Raw genomic sequence first — 16,829 nt, 5'->3', positions numbered from 1 at the left:
ACCATCCCCAGCTGTACGTCCCTGAGACAGCCCATTATAAGTCTGTTCTTGTCTATGGAGACAATGCAAAGCTTGGTAAGGAAAGGCTTGACAAGCCAAGGCTTGAACCTGGACCTGCAGATCCAAAGTGGTTTTTCTTTATTGCTCAAACAGGGTACTGCTTCGCCATTTTCTCAACAGTGTAATATAAAGGCTTGTACTCAAAGGATACGATGGAATTGAACCATCTAACACAATGGCTGCGGTAAATGCATTGATGGCAGCCACATAGTTTCCAACCTTGTAAAATCCACTGTAAAAATTAAATCAGTAAGCAAAATGTATGTATCAGTATTCTTTTACGTAGCTGCAATACAGTGGAAGCTCTTGTGAGAGTACACCCTCGGGACCCTCGGGACGGGAAAAAGGTGTCCGTAACTGGAGCTGGCCGCTTACGGGAATGTAAAAATACAGAGTTTGTTTGGGAGTTGAGGAAAACAGGGGTTTCTAAAGGTAGCTTAAAGGTGGCCGTAAGCAGAGTGTCTGTTAGGAGAGCTTCCACTGTATACACTGTACTAGCCTGCGATCATGCCCTCTCCCTTTGTCTCTATAATCTGTTTTTGAGCCAAAGAAGCAAAGAAGCAAAAAAAAAAAAAAAAAAAAAAAAAAAAAACTACTAATAATAATAATAACGCCTGATCTTAGGTTAACATTGTACAGGAGATTTCTACTCGGTAGAGATGCCATGAGCTTTTCAAAAATGTCCAGGATATTTTAGTTATAGTCCAAGCATCACAAGCATATTAAGGTCAAGATAATGGTTGGATATTGGTCAATTTCAAAAAAGACAAAAAAGGATTATACTAACCCCAGTTTATTGAATAAACAACCTTTTCCGGCTAAAAAAGGATTTGTGACATGGCCAAAAGAAAAATTGTTCTTGTTCGAATGAAGTTGGTAATTCCAAGGGTTTGTTTACCTTCCCTGCTTGGAAAGTCAATCAGAACACAGAATTCCTTTCATATAGCTGGCTTGCAGGACCAGGCTAGGCGTCCCCTTATGGGAGGTGTTAAGTATGGTAAGTGAACAATGTAGGGTTTTAGTGGTGAAATTGCAGTGCCAACCGCTTGCTGTTCATTTTCGGGTGCACATTATGGGGGGTTGTTGTTTAGTGGAGGATTGACTGTATAACCACCATTCTTTTTTAGTGTCTTTTATATATTTTTATGAGAGGGTAAGCTTACATTCCTTTGTCTTTTAGCCATATTGGATTCATTTCTTCCATATCAATAGCATCACTGTTTGTGTAATCCGTTTTGCGACCTGCACTTGCCATTTTTTTAAGCCACTGTTAAAAGCAAAGATATATTTCAGAGCTTTGTAAAACTGACTTAAAGCAAATATTGTTGAGAATGACACAAAAGTAAGGAGGACGAGCCTACCCTACATGTCTTCTGATTAAGTCAGAAACATACATGTACGGTATGTTAAAAAACAAAATTGGAATCTTTTCACATCAATGTGATCAACAGAAGTGGTTGGCAAAGAGCCTGAAAAAATAGTTCTAACTTTTTAACTCTTTCACTGCCAAAGGTGGCCGAGGTCAAAATTCAGCAAAATTGGTAAATTTCATTAATTTTAGTAAAATGTTGAAAAACAAACACCATGTGAAAGCACAGGCAACCCAGGCTCTGTGACAGTACAAATCCTGTAAAATTATAGTGTTTGTATGGGGTGAATTTACATGTATGATCCTAAAATTTGTAGAAATACTAAATAAAAGCCAATGAAACTTACTTTGCAGTTAGTTTTTGTTGTCTTTGATGCTCACACGAAGTTTTGTGATAATATGGTCAGATTCTCCCTTCACTGCCTCACAAGTGGATTTTTTCCACAGACTCAAAAGACAAGATATGACCTTAATTATGAGCGCCATAACTCACTCTGGCAGTGGGTTAATCATTATCACAAATGGTTGGATCATGGACAAGAATTATTAATTTTTTCAAGTTCTCTTTCACCCGGTTGAGTTTACGATGTACATGAATGCAAAGAGAGTTTTGAGTATCTAAAAAAAATTGGCCTATAGATGCTTAAAGCAACATCTAGTGAGTGAGCCCAGTAGACTGTAAATGACGATGACATATCAGAAGACATATCAGTTATCACTGTCACGAGTTATCAACGTAAAATATGTTTGCTTTACCTTTTTACCTTAGTTAGTTTTACTGTCAACTTAAGTAAACTGATCTAAAGTTGTGGCAAGTTCTTCTTTACGAGATTACCACTTACTATTGCTCTTAATTTGTTTATTAGAATGTTATTATCAACATTGGTTGAAGAAGTTGCAAACTTACCTCTTCCTCCTCTGGTGCTTTAGATTCCCTGGCTGCTGTTTTGAAAACTCTTGGTGTAAAGGATACTGAAATGGAACCACCTGATCTGGGTTCTGGAACTGGTTTGTCAAACATCTCTCTCTTCTTGCCTAAAACGATGATGTCCATCAACTATTAATAGGATTAATAGGGAGCCTCAGCAACAACAGTGTTCTGGTAGTGCAAGTATGTGAAAAATAGACAAAAAGCATGACAAACATGCAAAGTTTTGTTTTGCTGAATAAAATTCCAAACCTATTAGTTTTTTTACTGTTCTTATTGTCATCATTGCCAATAACTGCATGCTGTCAGCCATATCTAAGTCTAGTCATTTTTTAACTTTCAGTGGAAAGTGCTGTTCCTTGCACTGCACTGGACTGAATTCACCCGCTTAAGGACACTGTTACCACAAAAAAAATCTTCTAGAGTTGCATAAAATAATGTGGTCAACTTTGAATGAGGATTGCACTAACAATATTATGAAGTAAGTCACACTATTGTTGTTTATGCAACAGAAACTGTAAGTGTTGTAAAAAAAGGTTTTTTGGTGGAAACAAAAGTACGTAAATTTACAGGACCTATATAGGGCCTGCACGTTAGTGAGGTTTACAACTGAGATTTTAAGTAAGAGGTGAAAGAAAAGGTTTTTTGCTTAACTTATACTACTGGTATCTTATAATGTGCTACGTTACCCACTTACTGATTTACGTTTTAAACTCATGTTTAAAAATGATAGGAAAATCAAGGTGTGTAAAATAATGATTACATACTTTATTTCAACACAAATTAAGTCAAAAGACAGAAATGAAGTTGTGATTGGTGCAGAGCTGAAAGTGTAAAAATCTTGAGTTTGCCCAGCACGGTAGGTTTGCCTGTAACCCTTGATTAGACTCTTAATAAAATTTCAGCATGTATATGAAAGCTACTAATCTCAGGTTATTATGTTAGGTACCGAGTTCACAGTGCAAAAACTGTGAATTTTCCCAGCAAAGCAGTTTTGTAGGGTGCAGAACAAGTGTGCTGTCAGCTGTAATGTTTTGTTAGGCAAACTGGCTGTTTTTTGCATCACATGACTAGAGGGGCTTACATGACATGTTAATCCTATTGTGGGTCAGCATAATTTTACTGTATTATTTAGGAAACATTTTAAAAAATACGTTATTTTAACAGAAAAAAACTGACGAGTATTGGTTCGAAACCGCATGTGATGTGAGTGAAATTTATTTGTACCATTTTGCCTATATTAGTTAATTTTATATTATTTCAGACATTAAAAAAATCATCTATTTTATGATGGCTCCCATTATTGATCTCCAAATTGAATTTAAGATACTTATCATTACCTACTCTCTATGGACTGGCTCCTGCTTACAACTGTATATTAAAAATCTTCTTCATAGTTACATCCCTGCACAGGATCTTAGGTCTTCAAAGAAGAATCTACTTGCTGTACCAGCTTTTAACATCAATAGTCATGGCCATCATGCTTTTTCTGTGCTGCGCCACTTCTTTGGAACAGTCTTCCTCAGCATATTAGAGATGCTGGATCATGGGACATTTTTAAAAGACAGCTGAAAACTGTTCTTTTTAGATGCGCCCTTTTAATATTATTAATGATGTGACTGTGGTGTTTCATATCTTATATTATTTTTTTTTCCTTGTGGTTTTTAAATTTTAAACTTTGATTGCACTTTTTAAATTTTAACTGCATAAAGCACCTTTTGGACCCTTAGGAAAGGGTGCTTGATGAATATTATTAATGTCTTATTATTATTATTATCTGCAGTTTCAACGATGAAATGGTCACCGTCAATCGACCACCTGCTAAAATTAATGTTTTCAAACTTTTTGAGTCACATTTTTTTTTTCTTGGCACTGGAAGCAGTAACAATCGCTGTTATCAACACTGTCAATAGCCTGAGAAAACAGCCAACATTTGGAGACACTACCACCAGTTTCCCTGCCAAATGACCTCTGAGAAATGAGCGCAGAAATTTGATGCGTCACTACCCAGATCTGAGTAGTGCTTCTGATTGGTTGTGCCGTGGGGAAAACTTGATTCGACCAATCAGAAGCCCTACCCAGATCTGGGTAGTGACACATCATCAGTATGAAATTTCTGCGCTTGTTTCACAGACGTTATTTGGCAGGGAAACCAGTGGTAGCGTCACCAAGTGTCAGCTGTTTTCTCAGGCTATACTGCGAAACATCTTTCATGCATGTGTTACTCTTCTTTGAGTATAACTATGGTTCTATGCAAAATGCCTGTAAGTGCACCTGTAACAGATTAATAATAGGTGTCTTAGTTCAGGTTTTATGTAAAGGATCCCAGGAGAAAGAAGATAATGGCAAGAGGGAAAACAAAAAAAAGGATCAGGTTTTAATAAATGATTAAATGCACATCCTGGATCTTAATAAAATATTTGAAAACATACCAGTTGTCCTTTTGTTATTATGGGATGGTTGCACTTTTACAGTGGGCTTATAGCTTGTCATCATCTGAGTTTCACCATCACTTTCATCAACTTTTGTCTCCTTAATATCAGGTTTCTCATCTTTGAATTCCAGTTCACTGTCCTTGTTATCATCCATAACTAAATGATCTTCTTTTGAAGTTTCTATTTCTTGAGTAACATGCAATTTTTGATTCTCTTTCCATCTTTCAATTGCCTCTGTTGCTTTCTTACGTTCCTCTTCCTTTATGGCATCAATTTTGGCCCTTTCTTCCTGTTCTATCTGGCAATTAACAACAACATATACATTAAAAGAAATTATAACCTGCAAATAAACAAAATACAATAATGGAGGTGTATTTTTACTGAAGTATTCACTACAAGTAGATTTTGCTATTTCTGAAAAAACTCTCATCTGCAGCTTGTTAAGCTGGTCAAAAAAAGAGAGAGAAAAAGAAAAAAACTCTGTTTTCAACTCTAACTCTGCATGCATCTCTGAGTCTTCTCACCTTGCTTTCCCTTCCAGTACAAACATACAGGTTTTTGGGTGTGAGTACATTATTTTATGGAAAGTGAAGGATAAATTCTTGAAATTGATTTGAATGTATTTTGAAATGTTTGGAAGTTATTTGAACGTATTTTGAATTTTGTATTTTTGAATATTTATATTTATTATGTGAATGTATTGAAAGTGAAGGATATACATTTTTTCAACAGAATGTCCAGGAGGTAAGAGTCTCAGTGAAAATAATTTTGTTAGTTTCTTGGTGTTGCAGACAGCTAGGTGCGATCACCAAAGGACATTACAAAAGACGAAATTTAAGACACCAAACAATACCCACACCCAGAACAATTTAAGCAAACCAACAATAGTTTCCACAACACCAAGAAACACCCTTAATTTGCCAGTCGAAATAACATGTCTTTTTACAATTGTATCTCTGTTGAGTTTGTTGTAATCACATTTGAGCAAGGGAAAATTCTTTTACAGGTATTATAATATTCCAAAGCTCACTGTTTTACCAAAGGCTTAGTATTCTAAACAGTTTTCCCTAGATCTAAGAAAGCACATCAAAAGTAATATTAAGGCCTGAAGGAAACAGTTAATTTCTTTTAATATATTCATCTGTAGCACACTGAAGTGTACTCTGAAAGGCCTGCGGAATGTGACCTGGAAAAAAGTCTGTTGTAAATTTGAGCATGTTTGCAAAGACTTGTTCATCCTCTACAAGTAATGCCAGCACGCAGTTCCTGCGGCATTGTGTTACTGGTTTTTCTCTTCTCGTGTGTTTGTATCGCATCTATCTTGTATCTTGTTTCATATTGTCAAACCATGAATTCTAAACGCTGATTTAGATGGTACGATTTTTGCGCATGACTATTGGTGCGACTAGCATACGTCACAACTTTCGACCATCCACACACTCGCAATTTTCACTTACGACATCCACACGTGTCGTATGGATGTCATGGGTCTAATTTACACGACATGATCTGACATGAAGTTGTGGCATATGCTAGTCATGCACCATAGTCATGAGCAAAAATGGTACCATCTAATTTGGCAAATTCCGTTCGGCAAATGATAAGGGCCCACTACGGCTTCCAGTCTACTGGTGCAGTCACTTCCTAGATTTCTCCAACATCAAATTAGAGTTAACGAACACCCAAAGATTTATTTCAGGATTTAATGTCCTTCCCGCACTCATAAAACAGCACTGAATTAAGATCTAAGACTATGGCTTTTCTGAAACCTAAAATTTCTCAGGTTTTTGATTCTATTCTCGAGGAAATTCACAGTACTGCCCACAACAAAGTCCTCCACACCACAGTGTCGAGGTTCAGACAGCCACTGCCTCACCCTTTGCACAAGTATTCTTCACAGCCATGGGCTCTTACCAAGCAACCAAAGTCCTGCCCACTCTGCAAACAGGCCGGTCGCAATGACCAACCCTTCCTCAGCTCTTACCCTTATTTACCTCCTGAGGATCATACTTATCTGTCTTGGTCTCATGAAATGTCTACTCTTGACAACAAAGATCCTGACATTCGCCTCCTCTCTTCACAGATGAAGATGAGCACCCATCATGTTGGTCTCATGTCACGACCATCAGCACTAAACAGTCACCTCTTTTCAAAGCCTTCTATAGGCAACTAACACAGCTCACCCTCAACACAGGTACAGAGACTAGCATGATCAAGTCTTCTCTAGCCTGTTCCATCGGCGCACCAAACACTAAGTATTCCCGGCAAGCTTTCAAGCTGATGGTCTGACTCCTTTAGCTGTCATTGGTGAAACTTGCCTTACCTTATCTTGCACTGACAAACAACATGCTCTTGACGCCCTCGTTGTCGATGACTTAGATGTAGACGTCCTTGCAGGCACACCCCTCCTTATCGCCAATGACATCTCTGTTCGCCCTGCTAAGTGCCAAGTGTGTATACATTCAAGACTCTGAGGTCATCCACTACGGGCATATGAATGCCTCAACCCCTGCTTCCCATGCTGTGCGATGTGTGCAATGTTACACTTTATGCGCACCATCGTCTACAACTGTTCTTTGGCCCAGTGATTATGTAGAGCTGGACGTCCCCCCTAACCCTTCAACCACACAGAGACACCCCAATACCTAGACATACCAAACCTACTTCCATCTGGCCTGAGCCCCAAATCCTGGAAACTGTCCACACCAAAAAGAACCTAAACTCATTGGCCGCCACAAACACCTCAGTAAGATCCTTTTTTTTATTTTTTTTATTTCGCACACAAAAACAATTACAATACATTACATTTACAATCAGTAGGATCCTACCTACAGAAGAGACATCATCTCCTTCCCCCACCCCGTCTCTCCCCAGTGTGTGACAGCCTGTAAAACCCAAGAATTCCCTCCCCTTTTCATCTAGCATGTCAACTGAACCTGACAACATCCTGCCTGAAGGTCTCCGCATCAGGTTGTGACAGCTATTGCAGACCTACATATGATAGCGTCCTCGATCTGAACATAACTGGTTACAACGGAGCTGCTGGACCTGTTGAAGCATCTGCTATCTCTGTTGATGACATCACAAGTAGTACTTATCATCGCATCGTGAAGGAGTTGAAGATGAAGAATAATATTAATATTTTTCTGTTATTGTTTAAAACCCTGCTATATATTGTATGTAACCCTTGTATGATTTACCTTCATCTGCTCTCTTAGTGCAACTTTCTCCTGTTCCCGTTTGTCTGCGGCTTTTTGTTCCTTTTCTTTCTTGGCTCTGTCATGTGCTTTATTGATAGCTTCTTCTCTTCTTCTTTTCTTGAAATCTTTGTCCTCAGACTCTGGAGCTAGTAGGTGATTCCACTGAACTGGACTCCTTTTTACAAGATGAAATGTTATAATCCCATTGCCAAATGTTGCCTTACTCTTGGTGTCTTCTACTTTATCATAAAGGAAGGCTTCAAATAAATATGGAGGATAGCTAACCTGTAGAATATTAGCAAACAATGTTCTTAGTGCATACAAAACACAAAGTCCCATGAGTCTGGAATCCTCTGACAAGAATATTCAAAATCTCTTGGACAAAGGAATTTTGCATACCATTCCTCTATTTGACTATAAAATTATGGGTGTGGATTTTAACCACAAACTCTCTTTCACCGTATAAAAACCTAGCTTTTTAGCTTTTCATTTCACAGTAGGGCTACTTGGTTATGTTATGTTCACCTTTTGGTATTATGGCTATAAAATTACAAGCTAAGTTGGATGCATTAGGCATTATTATCAACATAATTGATAACATTATTTTGATAGCAATCGTTAAAAGCTGATTAACTGGATTAATAGTCGATAAAAATTGGTAGGGGAAAATAGTGAGACCAACCAATAACAATATAATATTTATCAATTTTGGATCATCTTCACTGAATTTTATCAGCGTTATTGATTTTATCAATACTGAGATTTTTTAACATGTTTCAGAGTTGGGAAACATCAGCAAAGAACAGCTTTAGTTACGCTTATACTTTATTACTACTTCCATAAATGCTTTGACAACATCGTTACGTTCGTTAATCATCTAAAAAGATAAATTTGTAGTAACAATAACTTATTATCTTTTTAAAGGAAACACCAAAAATTGCAATGACCAGGTGAAATTTTCGAATGGAAAGGGTAGTAAACAGTTACAAATAAGTGAAGGAAATGCAACATAACCAACTGATTCTCACTTGCACTAGAAACTGTTCACATTGAACATCACTGACACAGTCTACAGTAACTGTTGTACTTTGTTATTTTGAGTAATGAGGCTTTAATTTTCAACAAAATCTTCAGGGACAAATTAAGAAGGGAAAATCACTTTTTCACAAAATTCATCAGGGGTAACCCATATTCTTTGGGGGTAGACCCTATATTTTAAGGAAGTCTTGAGGGGTGAATGCAATTTTATGGAATCCTTCAAGGGTGAGAAGAAAAGATATATAAGTCCTCAACCAGGGGTTACAGATATGAATGCATCAGTCAAATCTGCCTATGCCCAGCCCCCCCCCCCCCCCAACCCTAAGCCTAACCACTTCACATCCTTGATAGATGACTCTTCTTGTGTTTCTAGTAAAATCCTTCATGTTTAGTTATATGAGGATAGGAAACCATGTGTGTCAAAAGCTGGGTTGCCCTGGGTAGGCAAATGCCCGGCGACCCCTAGGCCACACAAAATTTGCTAATGCCCCACCCCCAGGACTGACAGGGTAGGCAAATGCCCCACGTGGGGGGGTGGGGGGGCAGCTCCAAGTTGGATTTGACTGGTACATAACGGCCCAATACATTTGCCACAAGGGGCTGCACTTCAAAAATATTTCCGATGTGCACGGTTGTGGGAGTTTCACAGTAAACAGACACACGAATTAATGCTTAGTTCCGTTAAACAGTCGAAATCATATATTGTATTGTATGCGTTGCTATTTGTTGTTAAAGCTGGTTAAAGATCTTTAAGGAGTGTTTTACATTAAAACACTGGTTAATTAACATACCTTGATATAGTCATCAACAGAAAATATATCCACTTTTTTAGTTGGTACTCCTTTCAAAGGAACAGTTATCAAAACTGTTTCATCTGTTTCTTCCCAAACAAAATCCTTCACCTGAATAGGCATCTTACTGTTTTTGGCTTTTCTCACGTGTAGAAAATCAACTAGGCGCGTTTCCATGTGGTTTTCAGACCTCCTCGTCTCATTTTTGATTTGTCATGTATGCATCACGAACAGTGGAAAGATTAAAAAAATGCTCTATTTAATAGCTTCTATTTAAACCAAAAAGGAACTTGAATGAACTTGAACTTTGTGAAGTAATTGGACGTAGGGGGACTCACAGTGAAACAAAAAAGTTGTGGTGAACTTAAATTTCGTATTAAACGCAAGATGTTCCTATTAAACAGTCTTATGCCCAGTACTAGACAGACTGTGTATCATACATTATGACCTAACAGAATTTCGCGCCAAAGAAAAAACATGACGGACAAAGCAGCTCGTGGTGTTGGTGTGGGAGTCGGCGTGTTTGTTACCTCTCCTGATCATCCTGATTGTATTATACTAGGCCAGAGGAAAGGGTCACACGGAAGTGGGCTGTATGCCTTGCCTGGTGGGCATTTGGAGTTTAGGTATGACGCAAAAGTAAAAATAAAACAAACAACAATTAACTAAAGCTTTTTGAAAAATATATATTTATTAAGACACATACTGGCCGGCCCCTCCAGGTCACTGGCTGCTTTTTAAAACAAAATTTTTACCATCTATTGACATTTTATTACTTGGTGCTTTTTTGTTATTGTTTTTGTTGTAGTTGTAAATTATTCGGATTATCTTAGATCGGTCCAAGTCGCAGACAAATCTATCCAGTATATCAGAAGCATATAACCCCGAAATTGAAGCATCAACCAGCCTGCGAAACACGCACCTCGTCGCCAGGAATGTTTCACCATGAGGAATGTCTGGACGTCATACCCAGCAACAGAAATTCCATACTGATGACGTATATCAATGTTTACATAATAAATCCAGTAAAATCATGTAGTCTGCTACACAGCCGTTTTTAGTGTCATCACACAACACTCCAGGGAGGAGTGTCATGTGACGACACTAAAAACGGCTGTGTAGCAGACTAGTAGTCATGGGGTTTGTTCTATTTTATGTTTCTCCTGGGCAATTATAACCTGAGATCAGCTCTATTTTCATTTCGCTTTGAAAAGTACATTCCGGCGGGCAAGGCGAAATGACAATTTTTAGTGGTAGCCGTTAGGGAGAGTGTATGAGATCCGCTAAAATTGGGCCTAATCTCAGGTTAGGGCAATAATATTATGGTAAAGTTTTGTGTTCTTCTGTGAATGAGTTCCAGCAAAAACTAAAATGCTTCTTTTAAAGAGGGAATATATATTCCACAAATATTAACAGTTTTTAGTGGATTCGTTGGGTTTACATTAACAACAGCTCATGAAGGGAAAGTTGGGTGCCTGAGATGTCCAGGAGCTCTATGGATGGTAAATCCTGGCAACCCAGCCATTAGCCCCCATGCACAAGGGAAGAAAACAGGCACCCATCACACTGAGAAAGTCAGTGGAAATAGGGAAGAGAGGTAGGAGGGAAACGCTGTAAATTGAGTCACCATGATTCTGACACAACAAGGCTGAGTAAATGCTGACTAAAAACTGCCCAAACTTGCTAAAAACACTAGAATGCTAAAAAAATTACAAGTGAGAAGAAAAATGCTCTGGAAACTGCTAAAAACTGGCCAAACATGCCAGAATGCAAAGAAATGCATTAGAACATGCTACAATGCACACAACCACAAGAGCACATGGGATACTGTGGCAAGCACATCTCACAACACTGCTGGCCAGCAAGATAAGACTAGCACTCCTTGCTGTTACCGCCGTTAAATTGCATTTAACTGCATACCTTTGTCACCTTTTGTCTTTTGTTCGTCGTTTGTAAACAATAGCTAAAACAAAATAACGACTATGTCAACCAGTCACAGCTCGTGACCAGATTCCAGACAGATTTACCGTCATCAGTATGGAATTTTGGTTGCTGAGGAGCAGACATCTCTCCTGGCTAAACACCCCTGGAGGCGAAGAGTGCGAAGAGATGGCCTTTTTTGCAAAAGCTGTTCAAATGCCCCATCCTAGGTCCACTTTACCCCACCCCCAGGAAAATCCTGTGAGCCTTGTTACAAGGTGTTATAAGGTAAGGTGCCTGGCTTGCACATATATCAAGTACTTTCATATGCACATGGATGAAAGAAGGACATCAGAAACACCTTTGGTTGCTGAACACAAAGAAAGCAAATGATGGGCATCAATACATTATTAAATCACTAAAACTGTTCCTTTTCATCTGTTGGGAATGAGCTTATTCTTTTGTTTTATTTTGTTTTTAACAGCGAAGAGTGGCATGAATGTGCCATAAGAGAAACATTAGAAGAAACTGGACTGAAAATCAAGAACGTTTCCTTTGCAACTGCCGTTAATGCAATTGTTGTGGAGCAAGATTACCACTATATCACAATATTTATGAAAGGCGAGATTGATATGAGCCATGCTAGAGAACCAGAAAACCTGGAACCAGATAAGTGTGAAGGTAATTTAAGGTTAAGATTTAGATTCATAACACGTTAACAAACTACAGAGCTTGGCTACAAGTAAAGTTCTGCCTGAAGAGAAATAGGTTACGCCTAAAGAGATTTTTATGTACAACAGTTAGATCATTAAAACTGTGGCCTAAGGTTTTTGATTGCAGGGCTGTCCTCTAGCAGAGCCCGCTGGCCCCTAGCGCCCAACTTTTGCCCTCGGGCAAGTAAAAAATTTAGTTTTTGATACAAATCATATGCTGGGAACCATGGATTTTACAGGTTCAGAGCACTGGGCTCCTTTGTAGTATACAACAAGAATCTAGTCTTGACTTCAAAAACCTATTTATGAAGCAGAAGTAGGTCATTATTTTTTACAGGTTATTATTTATAGTCAATCTATTTAGCCTTGATTACAAGTTTGAAGTCAAATAATAATTTATTAGAATACAATGTGTCCTTTGACCCTTTAGTCCCAAGAGTAACAAACATAAATTTTCTCCTGACCATATCAGTACATAATCAATAGAAAAGGTTATAAGAAGCAACATTTCCTGAAAATTATATTACTAATTTAATAGGTTGGGAATGGTATGACTGGAATTCAGAGACCTTTCCAAGCCAATTGTTTGAACCTCTCAGGGTTGCAAGATTACAGGGATACCAGCCTTTTGAAAGCACAGGACATGGACACCACAATTCTAAATTGTTCAGTGTGTTTTAGCTGAACATTGTCAACATCTTTGTAAAAGAAAGTGATTGTACCAGATATTTTACAGATAATCAACAATAATCATAGGGCAGTATAACTTAAAACATTTATTTACTTGTGGATTTGTCGGGAAGGATTACCATTTTGAAGGCCATCAATTAAATTTTCTTTTCACACTCCATTCACAGTTTCATAGTCTGCACTTGGCTTTCACAACTTATGGGAAAGTCCAGCCATAAATAAATAATGGTAATAGGACTGAGTGGAGTCCAATTCATTCTAGCATAAAGCACTTCAATTTCTCTTATAATCTGTGTCATAAACAACGAGTGTTTTCGAGTGTTTTTCTTGGAAAAGATATGTAAAAGCAATATAAAACTTCTTCTGTGTTTGCATAGCCCGTTATTAACACTCCAGGAGTTGGGAGAATTCTTGAAAGTTCTGCAAACCCTCAAAATCGTTACAGGGTGGAATGATCATCTCATCTTCTCCCAATACCCTCTTCTATTTATATCAGGGTGTGCAAACGTAGAAAATGTTTCCTTTTTCTTACATGTAAGAAATGGTTTTAACAATCATAGACCTGTATAATGTTGTAAACAAAACTAATATTCAGTTAAATTTATTGACGTCATCAGCATGCTCAATGGGAATATGAAGCACACTCATGCTATTGCATTTGAATAGGCGAATATTCTAGCCATGTTATAAAGAATAATTTAACTTCAAGACAAAAATATAGTTACATAGACATTGATGCATACTGCTTTGAGCGCATGCTTTAATAATGAAAATTTAAGGTAACTGCTGCATTGATAGCTTTGATAATGTTATAAAACAATATTAGTTCACGCTTTAGCTGTGCGTATGTCGAGATATTGAGCACTTGGGAAGTTTGGAGAGCACTCAAGAGGCTAGAGTTGCTCTTGGCTGTGCCTGGAGCAACTCTTAAAATCAAATAAGATCTTTGATAGTGAAAACCAATACTCAGTCTGTTAATTTTGACTTGAAATTCTAAACTGTGGTACTAAAAAAAAAGCCTAGGCCATATTTTTTCAATTTTTATAAAGTCTGTTGAAGATTTGTTTAGCAGAGCTGTCTGTTAAACTATCAAGACTGATTTTATCTTTCCAATTTCTTTGAAGTAATGTTATTGTTCTATGCTAGTGGACAGCAGATATTGATAGCTCCAAGAGCAACAAAACTTGGATGCTTAAAAATGATCTCAATTGTTCATCATAATTCATCCGCCGCACCATATGTAAGACGAGTAAAGTCAACTTCATGGCCAAGTACACCAGAAATTTCTGATGAAAGCAAACTGTGGAGGCTAACACCATCATGAGCATACATCCAAGTTCCACTTGTGAAGTCATACCTTTTAGGGCCACTAAAATGTCATTGAGAGAGAAATAATGAACAGTTTGAATCAGGTGATAATGAGATCACAATGCAGCAGTAAATGTTTTTACCTGGTAGGAGACGACAGCCATATTTGCTTATTGGGGCTTTGTTTGTTTATTACATATATGCCACGGCCAGCTGCAAAAACAACAAAAATACAAAAAACACTTAGTGAAAACACCACCACACCTAAGCTACAACCTATCCAAAACATCAATTTTTCCCTGTCCAAGCCCTATAATAGATCCTCTCATAAACAACCACCTCATAAGCCACTAAATCTTGACCACTAAATCTTGGCATTTTGGGTGGTGGCTTACAGGAGGTTCGACTGTATCAGCAAGTGCAAAGTAAGGGAGCACTTAAAAATAATATTAATGAAGGTGGGTGAAAGAGGATAAAAATTTGTCACACTTCTCTCTAACATGAAAGTACTATAGTACTATGTATCATGTGGTTTCAGAAAAAAAATCATGGATGGTCATTGGAAATTCTGAGGGAGAGGGGGTCTTCAAAGCTTAAAGAAAATATTATCATGAAACTTAACAAGCATTTCCAGAGGAGTTTGGGGTGGGGGGACCTACACGGGGGAAGTTCTAAACCAAAACATATTCCATACACACCAAGAAAACCCCTCTGATTGGAAATTTGTAACCATCATCTTCCTCCTTCTAGAGTATATTAAAGGAGGCTTCTTTCTGGGTATTTCCTTAAAACTATCAATAAAATAGGTCTGCCTATGGCCATATACTAACATATTAAGAAGTTTTGATGCACATGTCATCGGCTTGCTCCAGGGGTAGACCCCCGGGCCAACCATGGGAATATGTTGGGGAATACAAGGGGATAGATTGGATTCTCTGCCCCTGGGGAGGGGAAAATTCACAGCATTGTTTTAAGTTCAAAGGGAAGAGGGTGGGGGAATTGCAAATTTTGTAAAATTGCGGATGGTAGCCATGGAGATATCACAGGGATTTATCGCTTTCCTCAAACCATTATTATGGGCAACATCCAGTGATGAAAAGAGGAATACAAGCTTTCACCCATCTCTGCACATGTACGTGACTACAGAGAGAGACCTGGAGAGGAGAGGAGATGTCTCTCTTGAGGACTAGGAATGTGATTCAATATCATTCAACACAAGACATCCCAACAACAGCATACATGAAAGTCCATTGATTTTTTAGCATCATGGGGTAGATTATTTCAGGTCATCTTAAGTAGTCTATAGAAAAACTATCAGTCTCTCCTAACCTTAGTGAATCTGTCTTCAGGTGTTCTTTCATTATAGAGATTTTTGTTCAATAAAGATGTTGTATTGCTTCTCCAAGCCTAACACGAATGAGTAAAATTTCATCCTTAAATATCATAAAAACACCCCCTCCCAGTTATATGAGGTGGATATCACGGGGATTTTTTGTTGAGAAGCACTTGACTCAGGGCAATTTGTCTTATTAAATTCCCCCACCACTGGGGGAAATCCCCAACTTTGCTCCACCCACTTTACAATCCCCCTGGTTGGCCCAGGGGTCTACCCTTGGGGCAAGCCGATGACATGTGCATAATTACCTCCTAAGTTAACGGTAAGTACTCCATCCTTCAGAGTGAAAAAATAATAAAAGATAAAAATTAGAATAACGCAATAAAAAAATGGATGACCCATTACATAACACGAGTTTACCATCAGGGCAAAGACTCAGCCTTACACTTAACTGAACATCATAGTCTGTAGGACTTGAAGGACTTTCACCAAGGTCTTCAAATAGTTCTGCAATTGCATCAAGTGTTTCATCTGCAATATTGTGGTATGATATATCATCTAAAGTACTGCTGATAAAAAAAAAACCACTAAAGTAAACGACAAACAGCAAAAGAAAGACACGAAGAATCATAGGTCATCCTATATATATATATTAAAAACACAAACTGTTTTAACTTGATAACAAGCTGTGACTGGGAAATCTTTGCTTACCTTGCAGTGCAGAATCTTCTCGCCCCTTGCTTGGGCGCAACTTCTGGACGCAACTGAAACGTTACAAGTTACGGTTACATCATCTAAAGCGGATAAAAATGAAGCCATTGGTGTAGCTAATAAATCTAATTCTCAAATATGTTATAACCTTGGGTCTTGTACAACCTCTTGTACCAATAAGAGAAGGATATAATCTTCTACAGCTTGTTGAGAGTAAGCTTTTGTTATGTAAAATTCTTAAACAAACTCCGAAAGCTTTCAAATAAAATCTCTTCAAAAGGAAAGCCCGTTGCACGAAAAGTGACATGATGAGAGAAAGTCGTCCCAGCA

The 16,829-nt window shown here is 38.0% G+C and overlaps 3 protein-coding genes across 5 annotated transcripts in view; 1 reads left to right on the top strand and 2 right to left on the bottom strand.

The window, feature by feature from the left end:
- LOC140936530 (dynein axonemal assembly factor 4-like) overlaps positions 1-9,969 on the bottom strand; it is an 11,652-nt gene extending 1,683 nt beyond the window's left edge. Inside the window, exons 1-6 of one of the 2 annotated variants that reach the window (XM_073386017.1) lie at positions 9,822-9,969; positions 7,993-8,277; positions 4,790-5,090; positions 2,337-2,464; positions 1,224-1,327; positions 212-292 (exon numbers count right to left, since the gene is read on the bottom strand). In XM_073386017.1, the coding sequence (XP_073242118.1) occupies positions 212-292; positions 1,224-1,327; positions 2,337-2,464; positions 4,790-5,090; positions 7,993-8,277; positions 9,822-9,944 (1,022 nt within the window). In that variant the 5' untranslated portion in view covers positions 9,945-9,969. Of the gene's footprint in view, positions 115-211; positions 293-1,223; positions 1,328-2,336; positions 2,465-4,789; positions 5,091-7,992; positions 8,278-9,821 lie in introns of both variants that reach the window. The other variant, XM_073386018.1, reaches the window with a different exon arrangement.
- Positions 9,970-10,288: 319 nt separating this feature from the next.
- Positions 10,289-13,304, top strand: LOC140937461 (nucleotide triphosphate diphosphatase NUDT15-like). Its single transcript, XM_073387030.1, has 3 exons — positions 10,289-10,447; positions 12,226-12,422; positions 12,993-13,304. The coding sequence occupies exons 1-3, from the start codon at positions 10,299-10,301 to the stop codon at positions 13,133-13,135; spliced, it is 489 nt and encodes a 162-aa protein (XP_073243131.1). The 5' UTR covers positions 10,289-10,298; the 3' UTR covers positions 13,136-13,304.
- Positions 13,305-13,853: 549 nt separating this feature from the next.
- On the bottom strand, positions 13,854-16,828 carry LOC140937460 (frataxin, mitochondrial-like). Of its 2 annotated transcripts, none has more exons than XM_073387027.1 (6): positions 16,648-16,828; positions 16,500-16,552; positions 16,234-16,357; positions 16,097-16,124; positions 14,596-14,665; positions 13,854-14,513 (listed from the first exon to the last, which is right to left on the bottom strand). In XM_073387027.1, exons 1-6 carry the CDS (start codon positions 16,804-16,806, stop codon positions 14,360-14,362), a joined length of 588 nt encoding a protein of 195 aa, XP_073243128.1. In that variant the 5' UTR covers positions 16,807-16,828; the 3' UTR covers positions 13,854-14,359. The 2 variants fall into 2 exon arrangements, with proteins under 2 accessions (XP_073243128.1, XP_073243129.1); XM_073387028.1 differs by having other exon boundaries at positions 16,234-16,354.
- Between the last annotated feature and the right edge of the window lies 1 nt (position 16,829).

Source organism: Porites lutea, chromosome 5 (assembly GCF_958299795.1).
Source record: "Porites lutea chromosome 5, jaPorLute2.1, whole genome shotgun sequence".
NCBI classification, from domain to species: Eukaryota; Metazoa; Cnidaria; class Anthozoa; order Scleractinia; family Poritidae; genus Porites; species Porites lutea.
This window is presented reverse-complemented; position numbering and strand designations above follow the sequence as displayed.

Coding starts and splice junctions, on each gene's coding strand:
- LOC140937461 (XM_073387030.1), top strand. CDS start 10,299: ATGACGGACAAAGCAGCTCGTGGTGTTGGTGTGGGAGTCGGCGTGTTT. Junction 10,448..12,225: donor GGTGGGCATTTGGAGTTTAG/GTATGACGCAAA, acceptor TGTTTTTAACAG/CGAAGAGTGGCATGAATGTG. Junction 12,423..12,992: donor GGAACCAGATAAGTGTGAAG/GTAATTTAAGGT, acceptor CTAATTTAATAG/GTTGGGAATGGTATGACTGG.
- LOC140937460 (XM_073387027.1), bottom strand. CDS start 16,806: ATGTCACTTTTCGTGCAACGGGCTTTCCTTTTGAAGAGATTTTATTTG. Junction 16,553..16,647: donor GAGGTTGTACAAGACCCAAG/GTTATAACATAT, acceptor GTAACGTTTCAG/TTGCGTCCAGAAGTTGCGCC. Junction 16,125..16,233: donor ACTATGATGTTCAGTTAAGT/GTAAGGCTGAGT, acceptor TTCACTCTGAAG/GATGGAGTACTTACCGTTAA.